Source organism: Plenodomus lingam (genome assembly GCF_022343315.1).
Source record: "Plenodomus lingam strain CAN1 chromosome Unknown scaffold_20, whole genome shotgun sequence".
NCBI lineage: Eukaryota > Fungi > Ascomycota > Dothideomycetes > Pleosporales > Leptosphaeriaceae > Plenodomus > Plenodomus lingam.
Genome location: NW_027093974.1, coordinates 1149144 through 1168926, shown reverse-complemented (window position 1 = coordinate 1168926; position 19783 = coordinate 1149144). Strand labels below are relative to the sequence as shown.

At 53.4% G+C, this 19783-nt stretch overlaps 6 protein-coding genes across 6 annotated transcripts; 1 reads left to right on the top strand and 5 right to left on the bottom strand.

Moving 5' to 3' along the window:
- Window positions 1-22: 22 nt before the first annotated feature.
- IAQ61_011380 (uncharacterized protein) lies at window positions 23-3002 on the bottom strand. The gene is made up of 2 exons (XM_003843888.2): window positions 1964-3002; window positions 23-1890 (listed from the first exon to the last, which is right to left on the bottom strand). Exons 1-2 carry the CDS (start codon window positions 2623-2625, stop codon window positions 438-440), a joined length of 2115 nt encoding a protein of 704 aa, XP_003843936.1. The 5' UTR covers window positions 2626-3002; the 3' UTR covers window positions 23-437.
- Window positions 3003-3406: 404 nt separating this feature from the next.
- On the bottom strand, window positions 3407-8428 carry IAQ61_011379 (uncharacterized protein). Its single transcript, XM_066099173.1, has 2 exons — window positions 6717-8428; window positions 3407-6655 (listed from the first exon to the last, which is right to left on the bottom strand). The coding sequence occupies exons 1-2, from the start codon at window positions 7215-7217 to the stop codon at window positions 3866-3868; spliced, it is 3291 nt and encodes a 1096-aa protein (XP_065950692.1). The 5' UTR covers window positions 7218-8428; the 3' UTR covers window positions 3407-3865.
- Window positions 8429-8767: 339 nt separating this feature from the next.
- On the top strand, window positions 8768-11226 carry IAQ61_011378 (uncharacterized protein; the record flags this gene model as incomplete). Its single annotated transcript, XM_003843884.1, has 9 exons — window positions 8768-8798; window positions 8853-9037; window positions 9094-9141; window positions 9192-9270; window positions 9329-9754; window positions 9804-9850; window positions 9904-10248; window positions 10296-10338; window positions 10388-11226. 9 exons carry the CDS (start codon window positions 8768-8770, stop codon window positions 11224-11226), a joined length of 2043 nt encoding a protein of 680 aa, XP_003843932.1.
- Window positions 11227-13931: 2705 nt separating this feature from the next.
- IAQ61_011377 (uncharacterized protein) lies at window positions 13932-16193 on the bottom strand (the record flags this gene model as incomplete). The annotated part of the gene is made up of 1 exon (XM_066099172.1): window positions 13932-16193. The coding sequence occupies one exon, from the start codon at window positions 16191-16193 to the stop codon at window positions 13932-13934; it is 2262 nt and encodes a 753-aa protein (XP_065950691.1).
- A 231-nt stretch (window positions 16194-16424) lies between these two features.
- On the bottom strand, window positions 16425-16751 carry IAQ61_011376 (uncharacterized protein; the record flags this gene model as incomplete). The annotated part of the gene is made up of 2 exons (XM_066099171.1): window positions 16688-16751; window positions 16425-16592 (listed from the first exon to the last, which is right to left on the bottom strand). The coding sequence occupies exons 1-2, from the start codon at window positions 16724-16726 to the stop codon at window positions 16425-16427; spliced, it is 207 nt and encodes a 68-aa protein (XP_065950690.1). The 5' UTR covers window positions 16727-16751.
- Window positions 16752-17039: 288 nt separating this feature from the next.
- On the bottom strand, window positions 17040-19501 carry IAQ61_011375 (uncharacterized protein; the record flags this gene model as incomplete). The annotated part of the gene is made up of 4 exons (XM_003843880.2): window positions 17040-17594; window positions 17641-17702; window positions 17761-18539; window positions 18592-19501. 4 exons carry the CDS (start codon window positions 19499-19501, stop codon window positions 17426-17428), a joined length of 1920 nt encoding a protein of 639 aa, XP_003843928.1. The 3' UTR covers window positions 17040-17425.
- Window positions 19502-19783: the final 282 nt, after the last annotated feature.

Genomic DNA, 19783 nt, shown 5'->3' with positions numbered 1-19783 from the left:
TCTAAACCCCCCTCCCCTCCACCAAGCCCCCCCCAAAAAACCTCCAACAAAAAGAATCCAAGGTTCCCCCAACATACCAATCACCATCACCAAGTGTGTTTTTTATAATTCTGAGAAAAATGCCCTAATCCAAGAACCACGTGTATCTGCCATTTTCGTATCCCTCAGCATCAAAACCCGCAAGAAGAGAGAAGGGAAGAAGGGAAGAAAGAAGGCAGGTAAGAAAGAAGGAAGAGAAAAGAAAGAAGAATCCAGTCTCCCAGCGCCTAAAACACCCGCTCTCGGATTTTGGGGGACAAAGGTACGTTTGTGGGCGGTGAGCTTGCGCGAAAGAAAAACAACAACGCAAGGTCCATTGATCGATGCTGCGTGCAGAGAAGAGAGGGGGAGAAAGGGGGGCGGAGGGTTGAGGGAGTCTCAAGAGGATAAAATGAGGACTACTGTGGCTGATAGTACGCGCCCTGAATGCCTTGTGGATAGTAATACGCCCCGTCTGGGCCTGGGGTCATCATGCCTCCCATGCCTGGGACCGCAAAGCTGGGTGCGGGATAGCCCTCGGCTGGCGGGGGCGGGGCAGGAGGATACAAAGATGCGGAATCGACGTAGTAGGTCATGCCATTCGACTCGTACGCGACCATGTTGGGTGGGCCGGCCGGAGCAACGGGGGGAGCTGCCACAGGAGGCGCCGTCACGGGCATCACGTAGCCCGGTTGTTGTGCGCCGGGGACAAACATGGGCACCATGCCTGCAGGAGCCATGTACGGTGGCTGTGCACCGGCAGGCGGGTAGTAGTAGCCTTGTGGGACAAACGCCTGAGGTGGGAAGCCAGGTTGAGCATAAGGTTGAAAGGCAGGGGCGTGGATGGCACGCTCGGGGATGTTGGACAGAGGCGTGCCAGTGGAAACTTGGCTGGGGTACGAGTGCTGGCGTCCATGCTGGTAGTAGGGTTGTTGGTCTGTCGACGAGGCAGCGCCGTTGATGTGTGCGGGGACTTGCTGGTGAAATGGTTGCTGTTCTTGTTGCTGTGGCGGGTTGAAGTTCATGGATGCTGGCGATTCGATGCCAGCAACAGACACAGTCTTTTGCGGACGTGGCTGATGCATGGGCAACTGTCCTTGCCAATTCTCGCGGAAGGTGGGCTTCTGGGGGAGAGGATAGTTTGGCAGACCATGGGTAGGGGAGACCATGGACGGCCCAGTAGGCATACGAGGACCGCCAGGCGGCAACCGCACCACAGGCCGACTCGAATCAACATAACCACCGTTCCGTGACATGATACTACCTGCTGGAGACACGAGATTCTCGCGTCCCATCTCACGTGCCATGGACGAACGTCGGCTCATGGCCACGCTGGGCGAATAGGCACTGCCCCCGTACATGCTCGTCCGGCGACTCGAAAGGCCTCCCTGACCAGCCCCAAATGAGCCAAACCGGCCTCGACCGCGGCCAAAGCCTTGCTGATTGGGTCGCAGTGCCCGTGGGATGAAGATGAAGGATCGTTCGACGGTGGGGAAGATGTATCGCGGAGGTGCAGGGGGAAGTGAGATGCGGACAGGTTTGTCGCGACGCAGAGGGGGTCGGTGGTTTGGCAGACGAGTGTGTTGCTTGATGGGCACGTTCTGGAATAGGATAGGGGCCTTCATGTCCGGCAGGTATACGCGTACCAGGGCATTGTGGGTATGGACTGTGGTGGAGAAGTTGCGCGTCTGGGGAGGTTTGGAAGGGGGGGCTGGCGGTCCTCTCGACGAGTCTGGGTGTGTGTTGGGAGCTTGTTGTCCACGGCTGCTCGAGACGGGAGCTGGTGGATGCTGGGAGGCTGGGAGGTTGACCGTCTCATGCAGGTCGTGCTGCCACGGCGAATCGGTAGCTTCATTGTTCTGCGGCCGCATGCTGGCGAGTGGGCGTCAGTTCAAGGTTGGACATGTGCGGATATCAGAATAGCTAGTCGACCGGTCTGACTTACTTTGCTGGCGAGTAGGGTCCCCCGATGGTGGGAGCACCCCGCCCCCGTCCGCGTCCACCCATCTGCTTGAAGCCATGCGGGCCCGGGGCATGGCGGTGGTCGTGCATGAAGAAGGCGCCGCGATTGGGAATGAAGGCGGGGTCCGAGTCGCGTTTCTTCTTGTACTCGTCGTGCTCCCGCCGCCTGCGCTCGGCCAGTGTCTCTGTGCGTGATGGGGGCGCACTGACAGCGGGGGCCGGCTCGTCATGCGCGCCATGGCCGGTATCAAAGTCGACCTGCTCAGCCTGCTGGGCCTCGTCGTCCGTCATGGCCAGGCCCTTCATCATGATTTGCGTCTCCTTGAGTGCGGCGAAGGCGGGCTCGGAGCGGGCAATGGGCGGCGAGGGCTGCCGCGTGCCCGCACCGGGTTGTGACTTTGCATCATGGGCGCCGTTGGGGGTGCGTGTGGGCTTGCCATGGGCGTGGGCGTGGGTGAGCGAAGGGGCGCTGTCCACCTCGCTGAGGTCGCTGTTGTCCGCATCGGCATCCTCGTCGACGTCACTCAGCACCGACGCATCGCTCTGCGAGTCGTCAGCCAGCGTAGCCACCGACTGGCTCTCGTCCTCGTCATCGGTCCGCCGGCGGCGCGCAATGTTGGTGCTCCTCTTGCGTACGGCGGCCATGATGGCACGGGCAGGCGGTCGGTTGTGGTGGGGCGGACGGTCGGGCGGGTGAGGGTGCGATGGTTGTTTGGGGCGTGGGGTTGTTGGCTCTGTAGTCTGATAGTCTTTGAGGATGGGCAGTGCTGGTCGACGAGGCGATGCTGGGGCTCGGCGGCGGCGGCGGCGGCGGCGGCAGAACGAAGGCGGCGGGGGTGATGGAGGGAGGGCAGACGGCGGGGAGGAGAGAGAGGGCCGGCAATGGATGCGTGGAGAGCGAGGGCGGGTATGCAGAGTGCAAGGCTACAGGCGTTGCAGTCGAGATGGGACAGGCGGAGAGGTCGGGTGCGGGACTGGCTTTTGGGTTCTTTTGCTACCTTGAGCTATATCATCGACTGGTGTAGTGAAGTTACGTGATCCGATGGCTGAGAAAATATGACGGTATTTGCCGATGGCATGCATGCGGGAAAGCCTGTTGCGAGTCCTGGTTGGTTCATGCAAGAGCAACAGCAGCAACACCAAGTCAGTCAGTCAGTCACCTTGGAAGTGTATCCTGTTGACACACACACACACCGACATTTATATCTATCTATCTATCTATCTATATGTTTATATCGAAGCAATGTTGATACTGTAGGTGCTGGGCTGCAGAAAGAATGAACCAGAACCACCACACCCGACAAGTAAACATACATGTTCACACACCACCAACATCCTATCCAATAATCCCCTCTTAGAAAACAGACACTTGATCACATGATGGCAGGCCAGCACTTGAATAGAACATATGATTACAATTGACTAGCAGGTATGTAGTTTCTCGTCAAGAAAAAAAAACGTCTACGTTGGACTTGGTACCACCACAAATCATCCACACGTTTGCTTGTTCCTCTCCATCGACTCCTCCTGTCATCCACACCCACACAGCCCCCCCCATGCGCCATGCTAATGCTTGCATCCTCTCGCTGAGATGGACTAGAAAAACGCCTGACAAGATGCCCCTCGTAAATGCTGCAGAAGAGAATAGTCCCTGGGACCAAGCCACTCCGCCACTCATACATGCGAATCTCCATGGAAACGAGTAGTCAAGACAAGGAAAGAAAGAACAAAAAGAAAAAGGGTACTCTAGTGGTAGCTTGCATACCACCACTCCCTCGGTCAAGGTAAAGCGCCGTCTCATAGCCGGCTAATGTACAGCAAGAAAACATCGTCATGGTTTGTACCAAAGTCGAGAAACAGCCCCACAGTTAGTTCTTGCCCGCATTTACGCGTTGTTGTCGTGGATGTAAGTACAATTGTCGCCCTTATTACAGGTGCCTTTCTGGTAGAACTTGCACGCAAGTACTTTGTGTGGCCGCTCGCCACGGTTCTTGGGTCGTTTGCCTTGAGCTTGATTGGAGCTGTTCGTTCCATCGTCGCGTGCTCGCTTGGTCCCGCCGTTGGCTTGCTGACTGTACTGGTCTTGCTGGCCGTATTGGTCTTGTTGGCCATACTGATCTTGCTGACCGTACTGAGCCTGCATCGCTGCTTGGTAGGTCGAAGCATCTGCCATGCCATGCTGAACGCCAAAAGGAAAGGCAAAGGGCATTGGACCTGGCGGTGGTGGGGGAAGCGACATGCCATTGGCTGCTTGTGCTTGCATAGTGGCCACCAAGCTGGCGTAATCGAACGGAGGTGGAGCAGTCTGTTGCTGCACTGGAGCTTGCACTGGCGTTGGTGTAGACGTTGCCTGGCCCAGGGACGCAAGAAGAGCCGCCAGATCGGGTGTAGGGCCGGTAGGAGGAGGCGGCGCATACGTTTCCTGCGGTGCTGCCGTGGGTGTGGTAAAAGGTATTGGATTGGCTCCAGAGCTAGCGTTAGAGAGTGACGCTATGATTCCCTCTAAACGGCTGAGATCTGGGACGGGAGCAGGTTGTGTCGGTTGAGGGTACCTCTTCAAAATCTTCTCGGGTGGCGGGCCAAAGTGGACTACCGTAGCTGCGGCCGCGTCCTGTTCCATCACTTCTGGTGGCTCCCGAGGTGAGGGAGGAATATCACTGGGGTTCGAGTAAAAAACCATCAAGGTGAGATTTTCGCGTTGCACATTGGCATCTCTCTCGGGGGTGGGAGGTATCTTGGTCCCCCCGCCATAGGGTGCATAATTCTCGTTGGCTTCGGCAGGCATCTTGCTAAAGTCAATCTGAGATGGCGGGGTCCACGGCCGATACTCGACCTCTTCAGCGTCTTCGTCTTCGTCCATGTCGAGCTCTTTGTGTTGTTTGAACATGCGACCTTCGCCACCAATGTCACCAGCGTCCCGCACAAAGTTCTCCTCGTGACCTTCTTCCTCTTCTGGCACATGAGTGAAGTACTTGATGTCCACCAGAGATGCGTCCGGGCGAAAAGTAACGCGGAGGTGTCTTCGAGATTCTTTTCGCAGACGCTTGGCCTTTTCTTCGCTCGTCTCGGCTGGGTATTGTTTCTCAGCCTTGACCGGTGCTGCTTCTTGCTCTTTTGGTTTTACCAGAGACGCCATAGTTTGTGCAAAGGAGAAGGCAGGCTTGGCTGGAGTTGTGGTGGCCGGTTTCCTGTCCTTTGCAGCAGTGGCTGCGGTAGACTTGGCTTGGACACTGGATTTAGTCGCCGCAGTACCCGTTGGCGCTGTTGGCTTCTTAGCTGCAGCAGTGAGGGAGGCGAAGATACTGGATGGCTTGTTCGCGATTTGGCTGACACGAGTTTTGATTGGTGCAGACGCAGTCGCAGCCTTCTCACCAGCCTTCTTCTGCGCAAAGGTGGCAGACGAGGTCGCAGAAGTTTTAGCCGGTACCGTTGCGCTGTCCTTTTTCACTCCATTCGTTACCGGTTCAACAGACTTGGCTTTCTTCACCACGGGACCTTCACTTCCTGAGCGATTGCCTAGTTCTGTTGCTGGCCGTTTTGCACCCTTGTTTTCTGTTGGTCCAGCACTGGGCGAAGGGCTGGCTTTTGCCTTTTTCGAATTGGACACGGCGCTGTCAATGATCTGTTGGATGAAGCCCTTGTGCTTCTCATTGGCATGTTTCTTCATAGAGGTCAACGCCTTGATGACTTTTGTTTCTTCAAGAAGCTCAGAAGTCAGAGTGCCACAACGCGACAGTACCTCAAAGATGACTGCCGAAAGCGGCCCATCATAATCCTTACTATGGAAGCGATTCGCCAAGAACTGATAGCACAAGTAAAGAAAAGGTTTAATCTGCCCCATGTGGTAAACCACATCAGGATGGGAAAATTCCAGAGCCGCCTTGAGAGCCGAATGAAGGAGATCGCGTTGACTCGTGACCCGGCTCTTGAGTACGGGCAACTCGCCCACCTTCTTTTGATCTTCCGCATCAGTCACAGCCTTGCTGTCGATTCGCCATCGCTTTTGTATTGTACTCAGCACTTCCCAGATCTCGCGCATGCTGCTCTTGATTTTATCTGAGCTTGGAGATGAGGAAGAAGGAAACCAGGTGGCCTTGATAACATCATACCGGACAGCCTCGTGAGGATCGTCGGGCCGGGAAGCAGGGATAGGCATTACTTCCTCTTCTTCATCATCTGTATAGTCACTGTCGTCCTCGGAGGACTCGGAAGAGCTTTCGCTCTCGCTGACTTCTCTTCTCGATCCTGCCAAACTTTCCATAGGCCTCTTCACCGACTTCAAGATCTTGGATTGGGATTTGGCCATGGCGAGTTTGGCACGCAGTTTCTTACTGTCCGCACCCGCCTTTTTCAGGTCCTTGATGGACTGTCGGGCTGTGTAAACAGGGAGTGCAGCTACACGGGGATTAGAATGATGACTACAGCACATGATTTCTGAGCACAGTGGCTTACTTCTATTGGTAGCCAGGTGAAATGATTCCAAACCAAGAGTCACGAATTTATTCAAGGCAATAGACTTGGTAGCTTTCGCCAGTGCAGCCTGATCCACAACATAGAGCCCGCCTGACTTCCTGCCCTTTGGTATCTCATAATCAGGAACCCGCACCGGCTTTACAAAAGATGTTGCGGGCACTGAACGCTGCTGAGCAAAAATCTCTGATGTGCTCTTGGGTATCTGTTCGTGTTAGGTATGTATCGCGAAGAGCGGATTCCTTTTTTTTTAGAGTGATGCTTACCTGATAAGGTGACGCGGAAGGTCGATGTTGTTGGGTCGATGTGACGTTGTGCTGTAAAGCTTGTGGTGTTATCGTCCCATGTTGACCCTGGGGAGTGGCATGTCTCATGGGCATCGGATATGGGGACTGTTGCTGTTGCTGTCTGATGGCGTTTGGGTCAAGGCCCAGCGTTGGATCCACATTCGATGACTGGCCATAATTGCCCATCGACCCCTGTTGTCCGAACTGTCCATATTGATAAGGCGAGGGTGTTCGCGCACTGGGATTCTGTGTCGCATAAGACTGGCCATGAGAAGGGAAGGAAGTTTGTGTGAAGGCGCCGTTGTGCCAGTGCTGGCCCGACGCATTCGCGGTCAGACCCGCTTGTTGGCCCAACTGAGAATCCCATGAGGGAGTGCCGTAACGGTCGGCCGAGTTGAAGAGATGCTGATAGGAGGCGTCGGTGTAGATGTTCTGAGCCTGCAATGGGGTTTGGTCACTTGGCACGTGATTGGTAGCCATGGCGGTGCACTCTTTTGCGTATGGTGTGTCAGCAGCGTCAGCGTTGGCGACGGCGGCAGGGATGTGATTGGCTGAATCGCGCACAGGAGCCCTTTGCTGTGACTGGTCGGCAAGCAGACTGTTTTAGGCGGCACTAGGCAAAAAGAAGACTGGCGTGGAGTCACAAAAAGTTGTGAATGGGGGTCTTGCCAGTTGCAGGGAAAAGAGGTTGGAATCGGAGGGACAAAAGGTCGATAATATTCCCGCTTTGGGGAGGAAAGAAGTGTGGATCCGGAAATGGTCGCTGTAAATACTTTCCGAGGACTTCAGGCCTGCAGGTGTTGCTTTGATTCGCCGTCTGGGGGCCTGGGATGGATTGATTCCTTTTGTGATCTGCTTGCTTTGCTGCCCTGGGAAGAAAAGAAAAAAGGGCGACGACGACGACGACGACGACGACGACGACAAACAGGAGGATGGTTTGTGCAGTGCAGTAACTTGTGTCCCAGTGCGCGCGCGCGCGATGCCACCCGTGTCCTCAGTCCACGAAAAGTGTAGCTTTTGGCTTTATGAGGGGCGCACGTAGTTGCCTCGCGTATTATTGCGATTGCGATGAGATGACACACACTGTTGCTGCCTCACTTTTGGGTCGACGATTTGCGCACCCCCAGATTCGCCCGCTCACTCACGTGACCACGGCGTCAGCGTCTGCCCGACACAGACAAATCACTGTGCGCGTCGCCTGTGAAGAAGAGCAGCAGCACCAGATGTCGCTCTGCGCAATACAGTCTGGCCCAGTCGCGCGATGTGCGAAGCGCGAAAGACGGTTGAGGGGAGCTGGGTTAGTAGCCGCAGCTGGACTGATGATGATGATGTTGATGATGATGATCACTCTACCCTCCCATAACAGCGCGAGCCTCCGTCAAAACGCCGCTGCGAGCCTCTGAAAAGCACACTTCCCACCAAAGCGCCGACTCGAAGAGAGAATCTAGCCTTAGAATCAGAAGCCCTTATTAGGTGGGCAGGTGTTCACGGAAGAGTAGCATGGATGTCAAGAGGGAGAAAGGGGGGAAGGGGGGAAGTTGGGGTTGTGGGTGTGTGTGAATGTGTGTGTGAATGTGTGTGTGTGTGTGTGTGTGGATGTAGTGAGTGTAGTGAGTGTATTTGTGGTGTGGGCGAGGTGAGTTGAAGAGCGACGGAGACGGGCTAGGGGACAGCGCCGTTTTCAAAGGGCACGCGTGTGCCAAGTCGTGGGACGCGCTAGGCCCAGCGGGGAGCTCGAGCGACTTGGGCGTAGTGCAGGTGACGACGGAGGCCAGAGAGCAGGAGCGCAGAGCAGAGAACAGCTGGTAAGAGCAAGAAGAGGAACCAGACGAAGAAGAGGAAGTAGTAAAAGAAAGAGAAGAAGAAGAAACCACCGAGAGTCTACACCTAAAACAACAATTGCCTCCTTCTCTTCTCCTCCCCTTCTTTTTGCACACAGTCTGCCCCGACCTTGTTAACGGGAGGTACATGCGGTAGCCTGCACCACGGCGGGCGCCAGCTAGCAGAAACAGAACAGACATTCACCCACCATGGCCACCACATTGAGAGACAAGCAGATAGGTATATCCAAACACGTACCGGCCCACAGACAATGGCGCTGATCCTCATGCATAGCTAGCATAAAGCGCATACTGAACCTCAATGCCCCCGTTACCGACATCGACGCGCCAGATGAGACCGCCACCGAGCCAGCACCCACATCCACAGACGGCGCAATATGGAAGGTGCTGGTGTTCGACGACATGGGAAGGGATGTCATCAGTTCCGTCTTGCGAGTGAACGACTTGCGGGCAGCTGGGGTACGCTGGGCTCATCTCCCACGTTCGCAAAACATCTTGCTGAGAGAGAGCGATAGGTCACAATACATCTGAACATCAACACGACACGCCATTTAATCCCTGATGTAGGGCGCACAATACATCTGAACTTGGGAAACATAGCTGATAGCATCAGGTCCCCGTCATCTACCTCGTCGAACCCACCGCGCAAAACCTGCTGACCATCACCTCCGACCTCTCCCGTGGCCTATATAGTGTGTACTCTTGCAAGCACAGTAGTACATGGATCAGTTCGTCTAACCTCGAATGCAGGCCCTGCCTACGTCAATTTCCTCTCTAGCATACCGCGGACCCTCTTAGAAGACTTTGGCGCGCAGACTGTGTCGTCGGGCACGGCGGAACACCTGGCTCAAGTCTACGATCAATATCTCAACTTTGTCGTTTCCGAACCAGATCTGTTCCACCTGAACATGAAGGGAGCATACCATACACTCAACAGCGGGCAAACGCCAGACCAGGAGCTCGATGTAGTCATGGATCGCATAGTCTCGGGCCTCTTCTCCGTCGTCGTCACCATGGGCGTCGTTCCCATCATACGGTGCCCCAAGGGAGGACCTGCAGAGCACATCAGTGCGAAACTCGATCGAAAACTCCGCGACCACATCCTCAACTCAAAGACCAACCTTTTCTCCGATCAGAAGTCATCTACAGTCGCCTCACGGCCTGTGTTGGTCATTGGTACGTGTGGCGCTGAAGCTCGTATGTCTTCCTGCTAACATGATCCCAGTCGACCGTAACGTAGACCTTGTTCCCATGTTCAGCCATTCATGGATTGTAAGCTCAAATCAATCAAGTCTCGCATGACTGTCTTGCTAATCCAAGAATAGTACCAAAGCTTGGTATATGATGTGCTCGACTTCAACCTGAACAAGATCAGCATGTCGGTTCCTCTTGATAAAGATCACCCAGAAAAGGGCGTCAAGAAACAATCGTACGATCTCACAGCCTCTGATTACTTTTGGGCACGTAATGCATCCCTGCCCTTTCCCAACGTTGCAGACGACGTTACGACTGAGTGGAATAAATACCAAGAAGATGCAGACAGCGTCACGAAGAAGACGGGGACATCCTCGATTGAAGATCTGGACGGGCAAAGCAACCAGTTCGCGGCACATCTAAAGGGCGCCATGGCACTGTTGCCAGAGCTGCGAGAGAGAAAAGCGACCATTGAGGTATGTACGGGCACCGTAGTGCAAGGTATCACACTGACAGCATAAAGATGCACATGAACATACTTGAGGCCGTCATGGAAGGCATCAAAAGTGAGCAAATCTTCTGTTACATCCGAGACTTACTGCTAACATCCATCAGATCGCAAAATCGACTTCTATTTCCAACTCGAAGAAGAGCTATCTAAACAAACCAAAGCTCAGATCCTAGATCTACTCAAAGACCCCGACAAAGGCAGCGATCCCTTGGACAAGCTGCGTCTCTTCCTGCAGTGGTACCTTACTACCGAACAAGACGTGTCCCGCAGCGACCTAGACAACTTCACTCAGGCCCTCGACGCAGCCGGAGCGGACACCACGGCCGTCAAATACGTGAAAACGGTGCGCCAACTGACTCGCATGACCATGATTTCTTCCGCCCCAGCACAACCCGCCCAAACCACCTCCCAGCTCTTCGGCGGCTTCTCCAGTCTCTCGTCGCGCGTCACAGACCGCTTCAAGGAAGCCGGGCTCGGCGCAAACTTTGAAGGCGTGCTCTCGGGCATCAAAAACTTTCTCCCCACAAACACCGACCTCACCCTCACAAAGATCACCGAATCCCTCATGGACCCGCAAAACGCGTCGTCGAGCGCAATCAGCAAGACAGAAAGCTACCTCTACTTTGACCCGCGCTCCGCAAATGCACGCGGTACCCTGCCGCCCGCGAGTGCGGCGCGCAATCAACAGAGCAGCGTGGGCCGCGGCATCGACGCCACATTTGGCCAGCGACGCCAGGGCTTCAGCGAGGCTATTGTGTTCACCGTTGGTGGTGGGTCCATGGACGAGTATGGGAATTTGCAAGAGTGGGCAAAGCGTACGAGTGCTAGTCAGGGTGCAGGCACGGGGCAGAAGCGGAGAATCGTGTATGGGAGTACGGCTTTGTATTCGGCGCGGGAGTTTGTGCAGAGGGATTTGGCGCAGTTGGGGAAGGAGAGTACGTAGCTTTGTGTGTGCTAGCCGTGCTGTTTTTTTTGGGAGAGAGAGAGAGTGTGTGTGTGGGGGGGGGGGATTAGTTGTGTTAGATGGGTTTGAGCCTGGCGATTCAGTCCTACGATGAAATATTCAAATTACCTGGCAGAGAATGGTCTGTTTGCCAGTAATCTGGCCTTTATTTTCTTGAGGGGTGTTGATGTGAGGGTGGTGGCTGCTGTGATGTGGATATTTGCAGGGGGGTAATGTGTTGGCTATGCCGTGAGATTTCTTTTTCTTTTTTGTAAGGTTGTGATTTTGTAGGTTTGTGGATTTTAAGGGTTTAGATTTAATGTTTTCTTTTTTTATCTTTTTTTATCTTTTTTTATCTTTTTTTTATCTTTTTTTTATCTTTTTTTATCTTTTTTTCTAGTTTGTGGTTTCTAGGCATTGCCTCTGCCACCACCACCGCTAACGCCGCTGCTACTGCTACTACTAGTTAGAGAAATAGAAACGCTATATATATACTTATCTCTTAGCTAAGACTAAGGTACTTGTTATATATTACTTGTAAGCTATGTATATCCAGGAGATTTAGAGGGTAAGAGAGTTTAGGGCGTTTCCTTTTTTTTTAGATGATAGATTGCGTGATTAAGGGTTAGTATTAAGGGAGATGGGATGGGGATGGTTATGGGGTGGGAGATGGAGGAGGTGGGATGGAAAACGCAAAACAAATCAACATACACACACACACACATTAATCAACCTAGACACACATGAAATCAAATCTAGAACCTAAAATCAAATCTAGAACCCAAAATCAAATCTCTCCCAAATCTTCCTCGAATCTTGAAACACGCCCAGCACACACACCCAGACCCACACACATGGAGGCAAACGCAGACACGGCAAACCCACAGTAAAAACACCAATGTCTCTGTGTGAGAAAACGAGAGAGAGAAAGAGACGGACGGGAAGCGGGGTCCATTCAACACATTTTGGCGTGTATGATGTTAATCTGAGTAGGGGCGTGTGGGTGTGGGTGGGTATGTCGCACATTGCGTTTCGGGTTATGGGGGGCTGTTTTGGCGGGGGAGTGGGGTGGGGTGTGGAGGATGGGATGGGATGGGATGGGTGGTTTGGAGGGAGGGATGGAGGGAGGGATGGAGTGTGTTAGATGGTGTGGGGGGGGGAGGGGTTGTACAAGGTAGGAATGAGATGGGACGATGTGATGTCTTGGTGTGGGGAGGAAGGAGGGACCGGGAGTGAAAGGTGGAGTGGGGCAAGAAGGGGTGTTGGAAGTGGTGTAGGGGGGAGGAAGTAGTATAGGGATAAGAAAATAGCATAGGGATAAGAAAATAGTATAGGGGGAAGGAAGTGGTATAGGCATAAGAAGTGGTATAGGCACGAGAAAGTAGTATAGACACAGGAAACTACTCTCAGTACAAGAATCACAACCTCTAAAAAAAGAAGCATAAGCCTTATATCCCCGCGGAAGAACCCCGAAACAATAACAACAACAACTACGCCTCTCCACCGTAGCTAGTTCTATCAATCAATGACATTTCACGCCGCACTACTGACCTATCCCCCACTCAGTCTACACAACCAGTCGACACAACCACCCCATCCATTCCCAATATAGCCTTAGCTACATCATCTCCCCGCCAGACCAAAGTAGCAGAAGCATCAACACAAGGAGAAAACTCAGCGATTTAGATGTAGGATCGCAGTGGTAGGGAAGAGGGTGTGTTAGAAGGGGATAGACTGATGATGTATATGGGTAGACAGTGCTGTTGATATAGATGATGTACTGCCGGCGGTGGTGGGGTCTTACTAGTAAAGCGCCTGTTGAACTCGTGATGTCTCTTTGCGAGTGATCCTTCGATACGAGTACTGTCTGCATGAATCATTAGGCAGGAGACTGGTAGACCAGCAGACCAGCAGACGTACCAACAAAACCAGTCCTACATCCCGACTCCCGGCATCACCATCCCCACACTCCTACTTCAGTCATGCATAAACAAAGCTTAACCGCAGACGCGCAAGGCCTGACCAATTTTCAAAGAAAGAATATGGTTTGATTAACGAATGGCTATAAAGGAAATGCTGAGCTTCTTTGAATGAATGGTATAGACAAAAGGGTATACTTCCTTAGCGAATGGTATAGACAAAAAGACGAGATGATGCTTTCCCAACGAATGATGTAAACAAAGGTATAATGATACTTCCCAACGAATGATATAAACAAAGATATGATGACGCTTTCCCAACGAATGGTATCGAGCACGGATAATGAGACTTTCCCAACGAATGATGATGGACAAGAAACGCAAAAACGCCGTTGAGGATCAAGACTGTATGGAAAGGAAGAAAATGAAAAATAGATAGAGAAAGAGAAGAAGAGAAGGAAGAGACGAAAAGGTATAGAGAAAGAGAAAATGAATAAAGGAAAGGAGAAAAGACGAAAAGAATGAAGAAAAGAAAAGGAGAAATCGCAAAAAAAAGGCACCACCGTGACATCATATCGTGCAACCCAAAGGGCCTACACCCACACCCACCCTTCGCCATAGGTACCCCCACCATTTAACACCATCTACACCAAAACGCCAAAAAAAATTCTACTCCTAACCAAAAAGAAAGCCAAAAATAAAAAGTTGACCGCACCCAACCAAGAAAGACGGAAAAAAAACCCCCCTTAGAAAACGAAGAAACCCACCTCACACAAACAAACCCCTTCACCTACCCTCCGGCCCATAAACCCTATGATTCCTAACCTCCGCATCCCCACACGCCTCCAACCGCGCATTAAACCCGGCATCCGCAAACAACACCCCCTTTGACTGCAGCGTCCAGCTAACCGTCGGTTTCGGGCTGCCGGTAAAAGGGTTCATACTCGTCAGGATCCAGGCGCGCGCGAGCGGCGCGTACACGACTTGCTTGACGGCGTTGGGCACGGCGACGAGGAGAGTGCGGGAGTGGGCAAAGGGGGCGAAGAGTAGGGCTTTGCTGGGGCTGGGGGGGAGGGGGGAGGTTGGGAGGGGAGGGGATGAGGGTGGGGGGAGGGGTGGGGAGACGAGGAGGGGGCCGTGGGTGTATTCTGAGGCACCAGAGGACCAGGGGATGCCGGAGGTGATGAGGGCGGAGAGGAGGTGGAGGAGGTGGGAGAGGGCGGTTTGGCCGTGTTCGAGAAGGATGTAGTTTTCGATGATGAGGTGGGGGTTGAGGAGGATGTCTAGTGTGTAGGCGTCTAAAGGGGGACAGTCTGGTAGGTGTAGGTTTGAGGAGACGTCGAGGAGCCATTGGGGGCCGCAGTCGAGGATGCAGGAGAGTGTTTGGATGAAGCAGTTACGCAGGCTGAGCGCCCTGGGTTGATTTGACGAGTGGGAGAAAGTCCAGAGATTGGAGGCGGGAAGCTGGTATTGCGCGCATACTTCGATGATCCGGCGGGCTCTGGCGACAAGGGATGGGAAGAGAGGGTTCGACTGGGATTGGTGCGGCAGCTCGAGGAAGACGAGATCGAGCTGTGCGTATTCAGCCCGGCCATCTGTAGCCTGTACGATTGTGTTTGCTAGTTTGCTGAACCGGGGGGGAGCCGGACGATGTGCATGCATGTCGAGCGAAGTCGGCCGGCAGAGCCAGGATATCGATCCATCATGCAGTCGCAGTGGCGTGCCTGTTGTACAAAGCGCAGCAGGATCTCGCGCTGCAAGACCTACAAGTAGCAGCGAGCGCAGGCACTCGTCTTCAATGTCCGGCCTTGAAAAGGCATTCTTTGGTGCCATTGCCAGAGGCAAACCTGAGGCATTGAGGACGATGCATGTCTTATCTCGGTTTGCATCCAGCTGTCGCAAGTGCTCTGCAAGGCACGGATTTCCATTCGCCTTCTTACTAAATGTGTCCATAATCAGTGAGGTCAACGAACACTCCTCTGGTGTAGCCGAGGGCGCATCGTAATTTTGCACGGCTAAAGCACCGTGTTCGATAGTCTTCGCCTTTTGTTGTAGACTCGCCAAGAGTGATTGGCTTCTCAGACGGACAGCTGGTGCAAGATCGCCCAGCTCGCTGGCAAGCACAATCATGTGTTGGAAGAAGGACGATGTGAATCGAAAGATTGTCGAGAACCCATCTTCGTAGAGTGTAGTACAAGGAACGAGGAAGACATGGCTCTGTCCCATTCTCATCTCGTGTGCACACCAAGCACGCTCGAACCACTCTGAACTCAAAATTCGTTCAAAGCACGATCTGAAGATGCTATTCCGCTGCATGAAGGGTGGTTCCATACCAAGATGGGGTTGTTGATCTGAGGGCAGTGCAGATTGATAGTACATTTCAACGTAATACCGCAGATATCGTTCTTCATCCACTGTAATGGACACGTCGTCCAACGCCACAACAACCGTCCTCGCATTCCTGTAGATGGTGTCAATGGCTCCAATGGTTGCCGCCTTCTCGATGTCGTTATCTTGGTTGATAGATACTTGGTCGTACCACAGTCCTTCGCCTGGCTGTCTTTCTTGTAGAGCTGCTCGGAAGATGGCAGGACTGGTCGGCAGGGGAAATTGCTCGATTTCCTTTGTCCAACCAAAAGGCAGATCCCCAACAGGAGTTACCACTCTGAGCGGAGTGTTTGGCGTGACCTTTTTCCAGCAATAGCTTATCGCTATGTAGCCTTCTTCCTCACTTTGATAATGTACATCGTTGATGAGCCGGAGGGGAAAAGCATTGTCCACGAGATCCTTGGAGATGACATCTTTGGCGAGTGATGGGGCAAGACGATGGAGATCTGACAAGAGGGTTGTGGCATCGAACTGGTGACCAAATTCAGAGGTGATACCAGGCTTTCGCTTGTGAAGTAGTGCTTCTCGCGTGGGCGACTCGACGAGTCGAACCTGGAGTCTCGCCGTGTTCAGCTCATCTCCATCCACCTCGAGAAATCCACAGTGATCAAAACGAGAGTAATAAGGAGGTGATTGGGGAAGAGCCATGTGGAAGTACATAGTGATGGCGAGTTTGCAGCAGTGAGTAGGCCAAGTGGGATACCTGACATGCTGCCGCGGCAGGCGTCCACACCTCTTGATATCCCAGAGAAGCACTCTATCTTGCTACCCATCTGTCCCTGGTCTCTCCGACTGCCCAGCATCGGGATTCAGCACTGACGTCCACATACCGGGTACCATGAGTGTTTAGACCTGACAGGACCGCGGTATGCATGATGTCGTTCCGTCGGGCTAGTAACACCATGACCGCCCCTCACCTAGCGTCTGTGCGGGGTGAGATGTGAGGCAGGCAAGTGGGCTGACGACGGGAAGCGTCAAGGTTGGAAGTGGTGTAGTGCATGTGTAGAGGAGGGCATGGAAGCGCCAGATTCCGGGATCTCGTTCGCCTGCACGGCCCGTCTTGTTAATAGCGGGAAGGGGAGATGACGTTGGATCCATCTGAGGCAAGCCACCACGACAACAACCAAAAGCAATGGGAACATGTCGAAACCAACCTTCTTTTTTTCCTTCTCGAAGGAGGGCACCATGGGCATCGTAGAGCTTGAGATTTGAAGCACTCTAGAATTTCTAGAAGGTAATAAAAAAACAAGTCCATCTTATCTGCACAGGGCCCAAGTGGGCATGCCACAATGCGTGTGCTGGCTGCGGCATCATGCTAAGTAGAGGCAGTAGATACTACAAGCTGGAGGATACCAAGGATAGCATGTGCTGTAACAACGAGTGCGATCATGTTTCTTGGCACTATCGCGCATTTAGGCGAAAGTTACTGTTTAACGTATACACTACACCAGATCGCGTCTCGGATTATGGCGACTGTGTTGAGGACTCCTCCACATCAAAGGGCGCACGTGGGTACCTCCAGAATGGGGAAGTTGACGCGGATAATATTTCAGTATCAAGGGGCCGAACGAGAGGCCGAGAGAGTAGTCCAAAGCGTCTCATTGGCCATCGACGTTGTGAATTACTATTCCAAAGCATAATTCTGCCCGATGACGGTCCGTTGTAAAAATAGACAACTGACAGCCGTTGGGAGCTCCAGTGCGTAAAGAAGACCACACCTGCAAGCGAGAGAAACATACCCAGACTCCAAGCTAACCCAAACTCAGCCCATTCCCCATGTGTGTCAAACCGTCTCTGTTTCGCAACACCTCAACTCCAGCCTCTGGCAATCGTTCCGCTTGCTAGATAAGCTATGCTATCGAAACACCTTGACAAATCCCCAGACACAGAAATCAATCGATCTTGGCATTGGCAAGCCTATCGTTCGATCCGGCAATGACGTTGGACATCCGAACGTTCTGCCGCTTGTACTTGCTGTGCTTCCTGAGGCGTTTACGCGCAACCATGACAGGAACGGAGGACTTGGTGACGAGGTAGTTGCTGAACGAGCCAAGCAAAACACTGCCAGGATTAGTTTATGCCTTCAGAGTCGCGGGAACAAACTCACCCTTTCAATGCAGTACGACCTCTTGATCCAAGGATGACAAGAGTAGGCTCCAAGAAATCAATCTGCAAGACACATTTGTCAGCACGGCGCGGCTAGATCAAGAAGGAATCTGGAACGTACCACTTCTGTGATCATATGCTTGGGACTCTTGCAGTGGAAAACTTCCACAACGGCGCGCACTTGCAAACGCGTCTTCCTAAGTAGCTTTACGCACCGATCAGACACCTCGACACAGGCTTGGTATCGATCTCTCTCAGCCTTGCTCATGGCTGCGACATTGGCTTCCGTTGCCATGATCGAGTTGGATAAGGCTGAATACCCAGGTCTTGCCGCTGGCAGACCATCGTGATTAGATAATGTTCTCTTGAGATGATCAGACTCCTGCCGTCCCGTGGTTCCTTGGCTTATCGGTGCTCCAGATGCGTCGTTGCCAACAACACCCACTTCTTCGTCTACAGCATAGACGGCAAGGAGGGTATCACCGTCGCGCAAAACTGTGCCAATGGTCCATTCCAGAGCATACGCAGCTTCGGGGCTTACATCAGTTGAAACCAAATAGACACGCTGGCGCCGCAATCCCTTTTGAGCGTCATCTGCAAATTGAGTATAGTCGCCACGAACAATCTGTCGGACGCATCGATGGGCTTCCGGACTAGACTGTATTGGCGATATATTTAATGAAAGTTGTTGGGCAGATCTTATCTCGGCGAGATCATCTTCATGGTCGGAGTGGAGGGGCGTCGACAGGCCAGAGCCTCCCTGATCGAAGCTGGTATGAGGATGCACAATCCCAGAAGAGTTCCTTCGCGACATCCTCTCGCCATTGGGTCCCGTGACGTTTATTGAAGGCTCAAGCATCGATCTCGGTCGTCCTTTGTATGAGACTGCCACATCCCTTCCTGAGGAACTGTTAGCGCGCGCATAGAATTTCACGTAGTATACTCGACTCACGCTCTTCCTCTGCAGCAGCCAACAGGCTCTTTGCAGTGATGATGTCCCTGCCCATGCTGTCAACACCGCCAGACTCTTTTCGGGTGCGTTGTCGCCCCCTCTCTCGCTTCTTGGTTGTATCCCAGCCATCTTCCCAGTCTTCGCTGTCCGAGTCGTTATCACTGCTCTCTACTGCCGCGCTGTCTTCACCATCTTCATCTTTAGCCAGGCGAACCCCTCCACCGGGTGCTGGAGCGGTCCCCGTGGCAGGGTCAACGCCTTTGGGGTTGGGAAGCGAAGACAGTCCTCCCTCCGAACTCGCCAATGCAGCATCGGATAGTTTTCGATACGCTGTGTCGGCGTCAATCTGCTTGCCGGAATCCGTCACTAATGTCTTGCTCGATGAAGGCGTAGGCGAGGTTGGTTTCAGCATGCGTGTCCCAGGCGACATCGAACGATCAGGCGCTGGGGAGCCAGATTTGGACCGCCCCAGAGACCCGCTCATGGAGTTGTGTCTATCTCGGCTGTTGGAAGAAGCCAGGATGCCTGATGAGTTGCCGTAGACGGACGACATGGCTCGAGGCTTTGCTGCGACATCCAGCTTCGCGCCCTGAGACTTGCGCTTGGGCCTCGCCTGCGCATCGATCGAGGGCAGTATGTCGAACCTGTACGCTGACTCTGGGTTGACTCGACGCGAGGAAGACGACGAAGGCATGGCAAAGGGAATGCCAGTGGTGCCCCGACTAGAGCTGCGGCGCTGATCTGGGCTGTCGACATCAAGCATGCTGCGTAGGGGCGAGGTAGGAGAACCCGGGCTCCTTGTGCGGACGGCTGGGCTCTCAGGTCGACGGCCTCGAGGCTTTTGCTTGCCCTCGAGTATGCCAACGACCTCCCTCATCTCCTCGTCAATTGCGGCTTCGAGCGAGGCCATGGCGGCGGCGGTGGTGGCGGTGGTGTTGGTGGTGGGCTTTTTGCTTGCACGGCACAGTGCGGAGAGGGAATGCGATTGGCAGCGTGTTGCGTGCCTAGTGCGCTGTCAAACGCGCGTAGGTTTTGGCCAAAGGATAAGTTCTGTGGAAATAGTCGTAGTCGCGGGGTAGGTAGCTCAGAGAAGTGATTGGGGGAGGAGGGGAGGGAGGTGGGGGGTAGCAATTGGGAGTGCCTAGGGCATCACAAGCCCCAAGGCATGCACACACACACACACTACCTATAA

Coding starts and splice junctions, on each gene's coding strand:
- IAQ61_011380 (XM_003843888.2), bottom strand. CDS start 2,625: ATGGCCGCCGTACGCAAGAGGAGCACCAACATTGCGCGCCGCCGGCGG. Junction 1,891..1,963: donor GGACCCTACTCGCCAGCAAA/GTAAGTCAGACC, acceptor CCCACTCGCCAG/CATGCGGCCGCAGAACAATG.
- IAQ61_011379 (XM_066099173.1), bottom strand. CDS start 7,217: ATGGCTACCAATCACGTGCCAAGTGACCAAACCCCATTGCAGGCTCAG. Junction 6,656..6,716: donor CTTCCGCGTCACCTTATCAG/GTAAGCATCACT, acceptor TAACACGAACAG/ATACCCAAGAGCACATCAGA.